This window comes from Brettanomyces nanus, chromosome 4, assembly GCF_011074865.1.
Source record: "Brettanomyces nanus chromosome 4, complete sequence".
Classification (NCBI taxonomy): Eukaryota; Fungi; Ascomycota; class Pichiomycetes; order Pichiales; family Pichiaceae; genus Brettanomyces; species Brettanomyces nanus.
This window is the reverse complement of record NC_052377.1, coordinates 2,461,269-2,473,470: the sequence shown is the minus strand read 5'-3', so window position 1 is coordinate 2,473,470 and position 12,202 is coordinate 2,461,269. Positions and strand designations below refer to the sequence as shown.

The following is a 12,202-nucleotide window of genomic DNA, read 5'->3' as shown; positions in this document are numbered from 1 at the left end:
GAGTGAGAAGAGGGCGACAAAGTCAAACCCACGCTGAAAATAGCTTTGAAGTATCCAATTCGTCATGCTCTCACGAAGAACCATTAGTGGAATGTCTCTCCGCAGACTATTTCATAGTGCTTCATACGCACTTAAAGAAGTAACACTCAGAATAGATGACACTCCTGTAACCATAGAGGCGGGATCTTCGATCATTCAGGCAGCAGAAAAGGCTGGCGTTAAGATTCCAAGATACTGCTACCACGATAAACTTTCCATTGCCGGCAATTGCCGTATGTGCCTTGTGGAAATTGAGAGATCACCTAAAATGGCTGCCGCTTGTTCGATGCCTGTGGCTCCTGGTATGCACGTTCTCACCAATACAGATAAGGTGAAAGATACGCGTGAAGGTGTCACCGAGTTTTTACTTTCCAATCATCCTTTGGACTGTCCCATATGTGATCAGGGAGGAGAGTGTGATTTGCAGGAGCAGACTCTGCGTCATGGTTCTGACAGAGGCAGATTCCATGAGGTTACCGGTAAGAGAGCCGTTGAAAACAAGGCGATAGGTCCTTTGGTGAAAACCTCAATGAACAGATGTATCCATTGTACTCGCTGTGTTCGTTTCCTCAATGACATTGCTGGTGCTCCTGAATTCGGTACTACTGGTCGTGGTAACGACCTGCAAATTGGAACTTATATCGAGAGAAACGTTAACTCTGAACTCAGTGGTAACATTGTTGATTTGTGTCCGGTCGGTGCCCTTACCTCTAAGCCTTATGCTTTCAAAGCACGTCCATGGGAGCTCAAGAGAACTGAGACCATCGATGTGCTCGATGCATTGGGTTCTGCCATTCGTGTCGATGCTCGTGGTGCTGAAGTTATGAGAATTTTACCTATATTGAACGAGGAAATCAACGAAGAATGGCTTTCTGATAGGTCTAGATACAGTTATGATGCCTTGAAGATTCAGCGTTTGACAAAACCTCTTGTTCTTCAGGATGGTGGTTTTGTTGATGCTACCTGGGATCAGGCTTTGGGTTATATTGCTGCTCAAATTGCTAAGATTGCTCCTGCCAAGAATGAGGTCAAGGCTGTGGTTGGCCCACTAACTGATGTGGAATCTATGGTGGCCATGAAGGATTTGGTTAACAGATTGGATTCTGACAACTTGGGCTTTGATGTTGATGTTAAGTCCGTTCCTTCTGCCGATATTCGTTCCAATTATCTCTTCAATTCTAAGATCGAAGGTATTGATGAATGTGATCAAATGTTGATTGTTGGCTCCAACCCTAGATTCGAGGCTTCTGTGTTGAATGCCAGAATTAGAGGTAGATGGCTCAGCTCTGATTTGAAAGTTTATCATGTCGGTGAAAAGTTCGACACTACCTTCGATATGACCGAACTTGGTGACACTGCTGCTCATTTGAAAAAGGCCCTTTCTGGTTCTGTGGGCAAGAAACTTGCCTCTGCGTCTAAACCTATGATTATAGTTGGTTCCGGTGTGCTGGAAAATACGGATTCTGCTGCAATTGAGAAAATCGTCAAGGACTTTGTCAAATCTAAATCCAACTTCAACACCCCAGAATGGAACGGCCTCAATCTATTGCATCGCCAGGCCTCAAGAGCAGGTGCCCTTGATATTGGATTTTACTCTCCTTCCAAAGCAGTCAGTAAAACAATACCTAAGGTCGTCTTTTTACTGGGTGCCGATGAAATGGATGCTTCTGCCATTCCAAAGGATGCCTTTGTCATCTATCTGGGTCACCACGGTGATACCGGTGCTTCTTTAGCCAATGTTGTTTTACCGGGCTCTGCATACACTGAGAAATCTGCTACTTTCGTCAACACGGAGGGACGTTCACAGATGACTCATGCTGCTACAGGTCCTCCAGGTGCTTCCAGAGAAGACTGGAAAATTCTTAAGGCTCTTAGTGAATACTTGGGTGTCGGTTTACCATACGAGAATATTCGTCAACTACGTGCTCGTATTGAAACCATTGCTCCACATTTGGTTAGATACGAATCTGTCGAGAAGACGTCTCCAGAGATTTTCAAACTCGGAATCGATGCCGTTGTTGGTGCTCCTAGGGTGACGAATAGTCCTCTCATAAACCCAATCAAAAACTATTATTTCGCTGATGTCATCTCCAGGAATTCTAAGACCATGGCCCAGTGCGTGGGTAGTTTCGGTACCAAGATCGACAAGGTTAACGATGAGAACGCTCACGCCTACCTTGGTGTTGCTTAAAGGTGGCCAGCGCCCGGTATCAATGGAAGGTATCTATATTTCTTACTATTTATTTATTTATTTATCACTCTATTTATCATTGGTTGAATACGTAGCATCTCTTGAATAGCTTTGGGTGTTGTAAAATGTATTTGGCACAGTTCTGGCTTCCCTTCTTTCCATTCTTTGCTAGGCAGTAGCACACAGGCACAGAGTTTATAGAAAGTGTGGTTTTGATACACGAATCTCGAGGTTCTAGTTTATACTCAGGGAGGCTCTGTCTGGATCCAAGATACTTGTATAGTTCTTCCTTCCATTTCGTCTCAATGTTATCGTCATCGGTTGAACTAGGTATCTCGATTGGGAGTATTAGACTCGCAGAATTGTCAGAGGAATCTTCAGAGTCTGCATCTTTACTTTCAGCTTCTCCATCACGCTCGGCGAGAACAGATTGTTCTCTGGGTGTCTTCATTCTGATCATATTATATTTCGAAATGACTTCTCTGTTTGCGAGTGCAACCATGGCAGCTTTAAGGCCAGCCTCTCTCGCCCCATTGGCCTCACCTTTTCCTATGACTTCGTTATTGATCACACAATTCACTTTATAGTTGATATCTGTGCCGTTACCTTCCTGTAAGATTATGTAACTAGGATGCATAGAAGCTGATCCAATCAAAGCATAGAGTTCTGCTTTGGCTTTCTTATTGAGACTATCTCTTTCTTGTGCATTTCCCCTATTGGTCATCTTTTGGATATCTTCTTCCATAACTTGAGCTAGCCAGGCTTTGATTTCTCGAAAGTTAGAATAGCTACCGCTAATGTATAAGCCTCCAATGTAGGCCTCAAAAACATCGGCAATAAGTTTCTGTTTCCCCTGTAAAAACTGCTCGTTCTTGTTTACAGAACGATGAAGCCTCTTGTCAAATCCATACAGACACGAATAGTCATAGAGTCTGGCATTATTGACCAAACTAGATCTCATAATAGAAAGATCACCCTCGTTGGCATTGGGAAACCGCTTATAGAGTATATTAGTTACTGCGTAACCAAGTAAGGAATCACCAAGAAACTCGAGTCGTTCGTTGTGTGAATGAATGATATCCTCGGGACTCAAATGTTTGACGTTATTTATCAAAGACTTGTGAGTAAACACTCTTGCTTCAAGTGCATGGTCATCTATCACAGGTAAAGGTGGTAGCTGTTCGCCGTGAGGACCTACTATGTTCTTGTAATGCATCTTGATAGCAGAAGACTCGTCCTTGGCCTCGTTCTGTGCGGCCATCTCCTCTTCGCTGGGAAGCTTTCTAAGAGAAAGTCTGACAGGTTCAACATCTGTGAATTCAGTGGTCTCGTCAAACTCGGCGATCTGCTTAAAAACTCTTAGTTTTCGAGCCTCATACAACGACTTCAACTTTGCAGCCAATTGAATCTTCTGATTTCTGCTTAGAATCAAAACTTTCGAACCAGTGGAGTCTTCGTTCTGGCCATCTCCAGTCTGCATAAGATCACCGTTATCTTCATCATGTCTTTTCAAATCAGATGAGAGTCTCTTCACATAATCCGATAACTGGTCCACATCCGGTGCATCTTCAAGGATCCTACGTATCGACTCCTGAAGTTGAGACACTGAATACTCAAGAGCAAGTGCTTCTGCTGTAGTCATATTGAACTCTTCTTTGACGACAGGTGGCCCGGATTTTCTTCGCTTGTTAGACTTCATCTTGTCATCCCCGTGGTCATGGTGATGATGAGAGTGATGCTTGTGCTTTCCCATGACAAAATAGTTCCAAATCTCCAAGTGAAAGACAAATAAAGGACATTTGTATTTGAGCTAAGTACACTTATTTTTCTCTTTCCATTCCAGATTTTTTTTCATCTTGAATTCAAGATTTGAATTTTATATAGAAAAGTATTTACTCTAAAGCCTGGACTTGTTGTCTATTCTAGCTTTCTTGGTTTGAATTCGTGGTTCTTCCTCACTCCCACGTTTCCCGCTTTCTCCTAATTCATATGCTAAAGCTTCTGATCCAAACATACTGTCATGCTCTCCTGACTGGGTCTCGCGTAAAACTGTATATAATTTCTTAGGAGTACTATCTGGTTGTTCCTCAGTAGTTGATTTGGCCGTAGTTGATTTGGCCGTACTTGATTTAACCGTACTTGTATCTGTGTCTTTGTGATCTCCGTACTCTTCTAGTATGGTATCTGGCTGAGCTTTGTCATTGTCATCACCGTCGTCATCGGCTTCGTCGTCATCTTCGTCATCCTCGTCTTCGCTGTCGTCACTCTCCTCAGCCTGAATAGCTCCATACAAAATCCTTTCTTCAGGATCCCCCAGGCTTTGTCCCTTCTCTTCAATGACATTTCCTTCTTCATCCAATCTCATATAAGGGTAACTTGGAGGAGAACCTAGCATTCTCATACGTCTAATCCATGGTGGTACTGAAGAACCAGAATCCATTCCCAATGCCTCCTTAAGCTTTTTACTAAGCTTTCCGGGACGATACTTGGCCATTCGTCTCTCACGAACACTGCTTCGATCATCTAGCTCTCCACTATAGAGTTCGCCGTATCCAAGAAGCACAGGTTTCGTCTGGTACTTGAAAAAGGCATCGTACAATTTGCTAAAGTCCATATCAAGCTGTCCCATCTTTGGCTGAACTCTTTCTCTCATTCTCTGCTTCAAGCTGCTCTCGTCATTTTCTCCTGTCGTGTCTCTCATCTCCAATATTCCGGTATCTCGTATGAACTTTGGTAGTTCAAACGGTGCCATTTCTAAAGATGTTCTCTTAGATCCCAAGAATCCCTTGTTTGTCTCCCAATGATTCGGAATAGGCATAATATTATGCTGTACCTTAATATATAGAAGTAGTCGAGGATCCGGTGCATCCGCATCCACCCACTCAACTATCTCAGGTCGACTCACTTCTGCTTTGAGTATTGATAATGGAGCATGATATTTCTGTTTGAATTGTCTCTTTGATAGTTTTCTTGGTTCGGTGGGAGGTGACAGAATCTCTTCGTTATCACTGTTGATGATCTCTCCTTTGGAAGAAATAGCATCCTCAGATGCGATATTATTTTGCTCCTCTATTTCTTCCTCCTCTTCTCCAATCTGTCGACTCTCTAATGCATGGAATTTATTGAACACTTCTTCATACAAATTTGAAAGATCCGGTAAAGCTGCCTTCGCTGTCTTCACTGCCTTCGCTGTCTTCACTGCCTTCACTGCCTTCGCTGCCTTCGCTGTCTTCACTGCCTTCACTGCCTTCGCTGCCTTCACTGCCTTCACTGCCTTCGCTGTCTTCGCTGCCTTCGCTGCATTCACCGCCCTCCTCTTCGCTCTCTCACGCCTTAACTGATTCTTGCTCTTCTTTGCACCCATATCGAATAAGGAAAGAGTTCACTAAGTAAGTCATCAATTTTTTATTCGCGCTATCTGCTCTTTGGACAGTTAGTTCTTCTTCTTCCTTATTGCCGTCAAATGAGCTTGGAAACATCAAATCTTTCAGATCGTCAGAGTTCTGTGTCCTCCATGAAGGCAGAGGAATCCTCCTTGCATCTGAAGGATTCTCAACAAATCGAGAATTTACAGATCCCAAAGACCCCAGAGAGAACCGTCGAAGAAGCTCAAGCTCAAGCTCAAGCTCAAGCTCAGTTTAGTGAAGCCCAGCACAAGAATGAGATCGAAAAGACCAACCCCCCGCTGCAGACTTTCTCTATAACGGAAATTACTGACCAAATGACCGAAAAACTCAATGAAATCCTAATGGAGGTAAACCACTCTGACTCGGAGATATCCAAGGTTTATGACCGACTTGAAAAGAGATTGGATACCGTTGCCAAAACCTTCAAATGAACCTTTCAAGATCTTCTTTACTATATATAATTTGTAACACCTCCTAATACTCTCTACAGAACGCGTTATCTTGTACTGAAAAATGATATAGATCTCATCACCTATCAATTTTCGCGTCACTCTATTTTACGTGGACTTGACTTCACCACCACTTTATTCTTCGTTCCACCATGATAGAGGGAATGTTTTCATTGAGCACGCTGGCATTGAAATCAATGAGTCCCAATCAGTATAGCCGGGATATTCTGAAACTGTTGAGAGTATCCAATGAGATTCCTCCCGTTTTCCTTAAGCGATGTCGCATTGGCAGTTGCTTTAAGTTGAGTACCAAAGTTTTGTCTAGAGATTCGGATATGACGCAGGTGTCGCAAAAAGAGCAAGAAAATGGCAATGGCCCAAAAAAAGATCGAGCCATTCTTCTCCCTGTAATAAGCAATAAGAAGTATCACAACCTTGAGACTTACCTCAAATACTCCAATAATAAAGAATTGTCTACGGATTCAACGGTGTTTCAAGGAAACTTCTACGAGTTGAACTTTTTGGAGTTCTTAAGAAGACATTTTACAGTAAGCCGGGTGATCCACCAGGGAGGACGAGACGATAAGGGTATAGATATTAGAGCTATGTGGAAGCCGGTGGATAATTTTGGGAAGCTTTCAGACGGGCTGAACCTGTCTAATCGAACATTTCAACCTGTTAACTCTGTGACGCGAGTGAAGCCGATTCTACTCAAAAGAAACACCAACATTCGACTCTTTGTACAGTGCAAAAGTTGGGAAAAGTCCCGAATTGATGCTAAAATGATTAGAGAGATCAATGGTACATTTAATAACACAGGTCCACGAGGAGGAAGACCTGGGATCAGCTCCAAAACACGTCGCTTCCTTATGGTTGTTTGTCCTACAGGGTTCACTCGACAAGGAAGAATAGACTTTGATAAGAGTCTGGTGCCGTTAATATTCATCAAATTCTCAAAAAGCACAGTCAATGATAGATTCAAGAGTCTCTACGATATACATAACTACAACTTAGGAACGTTCGAAAGTTTTTATTGCAATCCCATGGCAAATGCATTGCTCAAGGGACTCAATTGGACGGAATTCATGAAGAGATTGGTGACGGATAAAAGTCACTAATCTCTATATAAATAATCGATAACTAATACCCTTAAGGGATTTTCATAGCTCTTTGAACTGCAGGAATCTTGGAGATTCTCTCGATCCAAGAAAGAACGTTAGGGTACTTCTTAATATCATCCTGAAGTTTACCGATGTTGGTTCTCAGAAGCCAAGGGAATGAAACCATATCTGCCACAGTGATATGGTCACTAACAATGTAACCGGTGCCGTTAATCTTCAACCTCTCATCTAAAACACCGATCAATCTAAGAGTCTCATTATAGTATCTGTTAATAGCAAACTCATCTTTCTGAGGAGCAAACATGGAAAACCAATGCCATTGACCCTTCATAGGTCCCAAACCGGCCATTTGGAAATATGTCCATTCCAATTCCTCGTAATATTCCTTCGTGCCAGCTTTAAACGAGTATTTGCGCTCCTTGTCATATTTGTCAGCAATGAAAAACAGGATGGCAGCAGACTCATTGATATAGGTAACACTGTTATCTTTCTCTACATAGGCAAGAGAAGGAATTCTTCCATTAGCATTAAATTTCAAGTACCAAGGCTCCTTCTGAATGTTCTTGGAGATATCCACAGGGTAGACGTAGTAGTCAATTCCTAACAATTCAGCCAAAATGGACACCTTGTATCCATTAGGAGTGGACCAGGTGTAAAAAAGGGGGTAAGGAGCAGTAGCTCCGATTTTAGTAGCATCGCGTTCGTTAACAAAGTGAGCAGGCATGGTTAAGTAATAAAGAAAGATGTAAAAGAAGGTGATTACTATTGCTTTTCAAGAAGCCAAGGAATTGCCCCTCTTATATACTTTTGGGGTGCTCCGATTTTGATCCTGATGGGGAAGGAGATGTCGCACTGCCCGATTTTATGCACTGCCCGGCTTTATGCACTGCCCGGCATCACTGCTGCAGAAAAGACAAACGTATTTGAACTTGAACTAGTCGTTGATTGTCTAAAAGAAGTATGCGTATTTCACTTAGTGTAGAGGAAACAAACAAGCTTCGAGCTCAGGTGGGTCTCTGTCCTATTCCTGTTGAAGGGGAGAAGTTGGAAATTCAGTATGAATCTCAGAAACCATTGGCTGTTAACATGAGAAAAGACGAAGATGGATGCTATTCGATATCAGTTGAAGAAACCAATAAATTGAGGGAGCAGATTGGTCTTGGGCTTATTTCTATTGGAGGATATCTGACGGAAAATGTTGGCGGAAAGGAATCCGAATCTGGTAAGAAAGCTGGTAGACTTCGAGCCAATTTGCTTAAGGCTAAGAATGAATTAAAGAAGGAGAAATATTTATCAAGAGGAGGTATTTTAGATAGAATTGGTGATGACAAAGATGAGCATGATTGGTTAACGAGATTGGGAGAAAGGGAGAAGGGAAAGGGGAAAAAGAAGTTAAGATTTAAAGGGAAGAGTAAGAAGGAAGAGACTGCTGACGAACTCAGTTTTGCTCATAATGATGAGAAGGGTGAAGTGATTCTAACATTGAAAGATAAATTGATTAATGGTGAATCTGCTGATGAAGATGAATTAGAGAACATTGAAATGGTTGAGAAGGAAAGGATTCGAGAAGCGATGAAAAATCGGACTCAAGGAAGGATGATTGATCTAGAAGATGAAGAAGATGGGTCGTCTAATATGGGTGGTAAAAAGGTCAATCAGGAGTCGAATTCCAAGAGAAAATTGATTGTTTTGAAGGATGATAGTGATGATAATGAAGATAGTAGTGGGATTATAAAGAGATCTGATTTCAAGAGAATAAAAAGAGTTAGGGAAGATGGTAATAAGTTTAAACGAACTGACAGATTTACAGTAGATAAAGAAGCATTCAAGAAGATTCGGATCGTCAATGAGGATATGGAGAAAGAGGATAACCTAGAGTTGAACAGTTTTATGTCTGCGACGAGAAAGCGCAGGCTTGAAAAGAGGCTTGAAAGCAGACGTAAGGAGATTTCAGCCGAAGAATCGAACGTCGAATTGATCAAGAACAGTCTGGTCATTGATGAGGATGCAGATTTCTTAGACAGGTTGGATAGCATTAATAAGGGAGGAGAAGTTGAACTAAAGGATCGTACTCAATCAAGGAACTCTACTTCTGAAGACTCGAAGGGCTTTTCTTCTGCTGTTCTTGAACGAGTCTCTACAATTCTAGATGACTCGTCAAGCAATTCCCAGTCTATGGGGGTATCTTCAGTGCTAAAGCTTCTTAAAAACGAAGAGCAGGCTTCTGGAAAGCCTAAGGACCCCTCCAACGGTATATCTTTGGTTTACACCGACGACAAAGGTAAGGTGTTATCCACAAAGGAAGCCTATAAGTATCTATCTCACAAGTTTCATGGTTATAGAAAGCATTAGGAATGCATTGTTATTTAATCTAGCTTAAGAACCTTCTAAAATCCTACAAAAAATAAATGCCCTCACTCAGATTTGAACTGAGGATCCCCACATTACTAGTGTGATGCCTTACCAACTTGGCCATAAGGGCTTTTCTGCACCAAAAGTAGGATAAACATTCTATGGGCACAACTTGTAGTAATCAAGTTATCCTTGAAACGAGTTGCACATAGTGTATAGGCTATTTAACTGTGCTGAAAATAAACTAGTGATCTACTAAAAATAAACACCTAATGTTAGTGATTATAAATTCTTAGAATTCAATTAATTTTCTGATAAAAGTTATGGGAAGCTTTCTTCTTATTCTTTTGTGCTGTTTGATTATCTATCTTTGAGAAGAAGTAGTTTATATAGTTTTTCTGACGGCACGATTGATAAACTCGTTTCATATAGCTTCTCATAGCCTCTTCAAGCCATCTGATAGAAGTGTGCTACACGAAGTGCACCAAGATGCTCCAGAGGAGCCGAAATTGTCCCTATCTTCCTGAAATCCATTTAACTCTAAAATTGCGATTCTTTATATTTTTCCAACTTCATTTCTTCAATGCTTCTTCTTAGAAATATACTGAGGTCCAACGAGGGACAGATACATCAATTAATTCCTAGACTAAGTCAGGATGGAAGAGTAGATGGCAATTGGGCTGGTATCTCTCGACCGTATTGCCACGTAACGCACCCGAGGCCGTGATCAAAAAGAACACATGAATAAATTAAGTATAAAATGCTTGAAAGACCTGTTCACTGGTGCATTTCCGCATCTGAACGAAACATCTGAAGTCCCTTCAACTACAGATGCTTATTTTGAATACCGACAAGCGAAGACAATAAAAAAATTGGTCCCTAGCAGGATCGAACTGCTGATCCTCGCGTTATTAGCACGATGCCTTAACCAACTGGGCCAAGGGACCATTTCTTCAAATTTTTTCATCTCATTTAATACAATCATGAAATAATTTCATAAGATTGTAGTCAATATTACCGGTTTAATCCCTGCTTTTTAGGACTACCAAGTGGATTTCTATAGGATAACAATATAGTGATGATGCAAATAATTAGTGAGTGACAGCTGTGGGATCTGAAGAATAAAGTTTAGTAGTATCATCTTTAAAATCGAGGGAACTATCTAGCTCTGCTGAATGCTCGATGACTGAACCTTGGGGATGCTTCTTACTGGGACCATCGACAACACCGTCAGCGATATCTTCAACATCCTCCTCTGCGACCTGCTGCTCAAGCTGCTTCTTACGCTGCTCTTCCTTCCACTCAGGACCAGCATGAATCCAACTTTTCATCCAGTTAGTTAAAACATTTGCTGCCAAGACCTGCTCAGCCTGATAAAGCACCAAGGGAACCAACAACTCACCCAAGTGAGAGTTGTCACTTCCATACTGGGAAGTGATTAGGGAGACTCCAAGAGCGGCAGTCTTAGCACCGCCACAAAGCATCACAGAAACAGTATCAGGTCGGTTATAGTAGAATGGTCGGAAGATCTTATAGTTGTACCTATACAATAGTGAACTCTGATCGTCGGGGACTTTCTTGAATATGGTGAGAAGAAATAACGGCCTTGACATCAAAAAACATATCACGGTAAAGAACATGTAAATGCCGAAGTTGAAAAAGCAGATCATGATGATAGAAGCATGCGAAACAGAAGTGAAAGAGTGCTGGTAGAAAGCAGTAGAAAATGAAGAAAACATAATCAAAATAAGCATGAAGGAACCCAACTTACCCATCTTGAACGTCGTATAGAACCATTTGACATGCTTGGGAAACAAGTTTTGAAGCACCTGACCAACAAACAAGGGCACGAACACTGATAAACCGATCTGCTTCATGACTCTACCATAGACTTCAGTGACAGAAGCACCGTTAGCAGGGTTGGCAAAGGCCCACTTACCCTGAGTATATAACTGTACCATAGCTGGAGTGATGAAGGCACCTAAAACGTTACCGAAAAAGACCTCACAGAGAGTTAAATGAACATTACCGTCAGCTTTCTGGGTCATGACAACGTTAGAACTCACCGTAGTAGGACAACATGCAGTGACGATGATACCAACCAACATCCACACAGAGATGTTTGGATTATTAGCGGCCCGAATAGCACACGCAAAACCATACATTATGGAAGAGGTTATTAGGAACTCTAGAGACATGACTGTAAGGTGTGCTCTCCAATGGAAGGCATTTTGCAGAAGATCTCTGGTCTTCATGGAGAGACCAGAACCAAGGAAAATCACAGCAACGGCACCGTAACCTATGGAGTATTCGGCCCTAATAAGTCCACCAGCCCGAGCAAAGTTGGGAGCGAAACTGGCAATCACAATGAAAATTGCGAGAATGATGTAGAACCAATAGCCCATCCACACCTTCCATAGGAACTTGCACAACTTGTGCAGTCTAGGGTGAGTGGATTGAAGGGCATTTATTCGGGAATCCACAGACATAAGGTTCGAAAAGTGTAGAAAGAAGAGAAGACTAAGGAGACAGAAGGTAAGTTACAACTCCGTTAAGAATCTGTCTGATTAATATTTCCTTGGCTTAAATTTCTTTTTTTCTTCTCTTGCATTAGCAGACTTTGAGCCACTGTGGTGTAGAAAA

The 12,202-nt window shown here is 41.9% G+C and overlaps 8 protein-coding genes and 2 non-coding genes across 10 annotated transcripts; 4 read left to right on the top strand and 6 right to left on the bottom strand.

Moving 5' to 3' along the window:
- Nucleotides 1–64: 64 nt before the first annotated feature.
- NUO78 (NADH dehydrogenase (ubiquinone) 78K chain precursor, 5-prime end) lies at nt 65–2,230 on the top strand (the record flags this gene model as incomplete). The annotated part of the gene is made up of 1 exon (XM_038924662.1): nt 65–2,230. One exon carries the CDS (start codon nt 65–67, stop codon nt 2,228–2,230), a length of 2,166 nt encoding a protein of 721 aa, XP_038780590.1.
- A 76-nt stretch (nt 2,231–2,306) lies between these two features.
- FOA43_004421 (uncharacterized protein) lies at nt 2,307–3,929 on the bottom strand (the record flags this gene model as incomplete). Its single annotated transcript, XM_038924661.1, is given in 2 exon segments — nt 2,307–3,909; nt 3,925–3,929. The coding sequence occupies 2 exon segments, from the start codon at nt 3,927–3,929 to the stop codon at nt 2,307–2,309; spliced, it is 1,608 nt and encodes a 535-aa protein (XP_038780589.1).
- A 198-nt stretch (nt 3,930–4,127) lies between these two features.
- On the bottom strand, nt 4,128–5,594 carry FOA43_004420 (uncharacterized protein; the record flags this gene model as incomplete). The annotated part of the gene is made up of 2 exons (XM_038924660.1): nt 4,128–5,509; nt 5,591–5,594. 2 exons carry the CDS (start codon nt 5,592–5,594, stop codon nt 4,128–4,130), a joined length of 1,386 nt encoding a protein of 461 aa, XP_038780588.1.
- A 150-nt stretch (nt 5,595–5,744) lies between these two features.
- FOA43_004419 (uncharacterized protein) lies at nt 5,745–6,068 on the top strand (the record flags this gene model as incomplete). Its single annotated transcript, XM_038924659.1, has 1 exon — nt 5,745–6,068. The coding sequence occupies one exon, from the start codon at nt 5,745–5,747 to the stop codon at nt 6,066–6,068; it is 324 nt and encodes a 107-aa protein (XP_038780587.1).
- Nucleotides 6,069–6,283: 215 nt separating this feature from the next.
- On the top strand, nt 6,284–7,204 carry FOA43_004418 (uncharacterized protein; the record flags this gene model as incomplete). The annotated part of the gene is made up of 2 exons (XM_038924658.1): nt 6,284–6,287; nt 6,414–7,204. The coding sequence occupies 2 exons, from the start codon at nt 6,284–6,286 to the stop codon at nt 7,202–7,204; spliced, it is 795 nt and encodes a 264-aa protein (XP_038780586.1).
- A 31-nt stretch (nt 7,205–7,235) lies between these two features.
- FOA43_004417 (uncharacterized protein) lies at nt 7,236–7,931 on the bottom strand (the record flags this gene model as incomplete). Its single annotated transcript, XM_038924657.1, has 1 exon — nt 7,236–7,931. One exon carries the CDS (start codon nt 7,929–7,931, stop codon nt 7,236–7,238), a length of 696 nt encoding a protein of 231 aa, XP_038780585.1.
- Nucleotides 7,932–8,167: 236 nt separating this feature from the next.
- FOA43_004416 (uncharacterized protein) lies at nt 8,168–9,559 on the top strand (the record flags this gene model as incomplete). The annotated part of the gene is made up of 1 exon (XM_038924656.1): nt 8,168–9,559. The coding sequence occupies one exon, from the start codon at nt 8,168–8,170 to the stop codon at nt 9,557–9,559; it is 1,392 nt and encodes a 463-aa protein (XP_038780584.1).
- Nucleotides 9,560–9,616: 57 nt separating this feature from the next.
- Nucleotides 9,617–9,689, bottom strand: FOA43_004415. The gene has a single exon. It is a non-coding gene; the product is annotated as a tRNA-Thr (tRNA).
- A 743-nt stretch (nt 9,690–10,432) lies between these two features.
- FOA43_004414 lies at nt 10,433–10,506 on the bottom strand. Its single transcript has one exon. It is a non-coding gene; the product is annotated as a tRNA-Ile (tRNA).
- A 144-nt stretch (nt 10,507–10,650) lies between these two features.
- On the bottom strand, nt 10,651–12,048 carry RCH1 (Solute carrier rch1; the record flags this gene model as incomplete). Its single annotated transcript, XM_038924655.1, has 1 exon — nt 10,651–12,048. The coding sequence occupies one exon, from the start codon at nt 12,046–12,048 to the stop codon at nt 10,651–10,653; it is 1,398 nt and encodes a 465-aa protein (XP_038780583.1).
- Nucleotides 12,049–12,202: the final 154 nt, after the last annotated feature.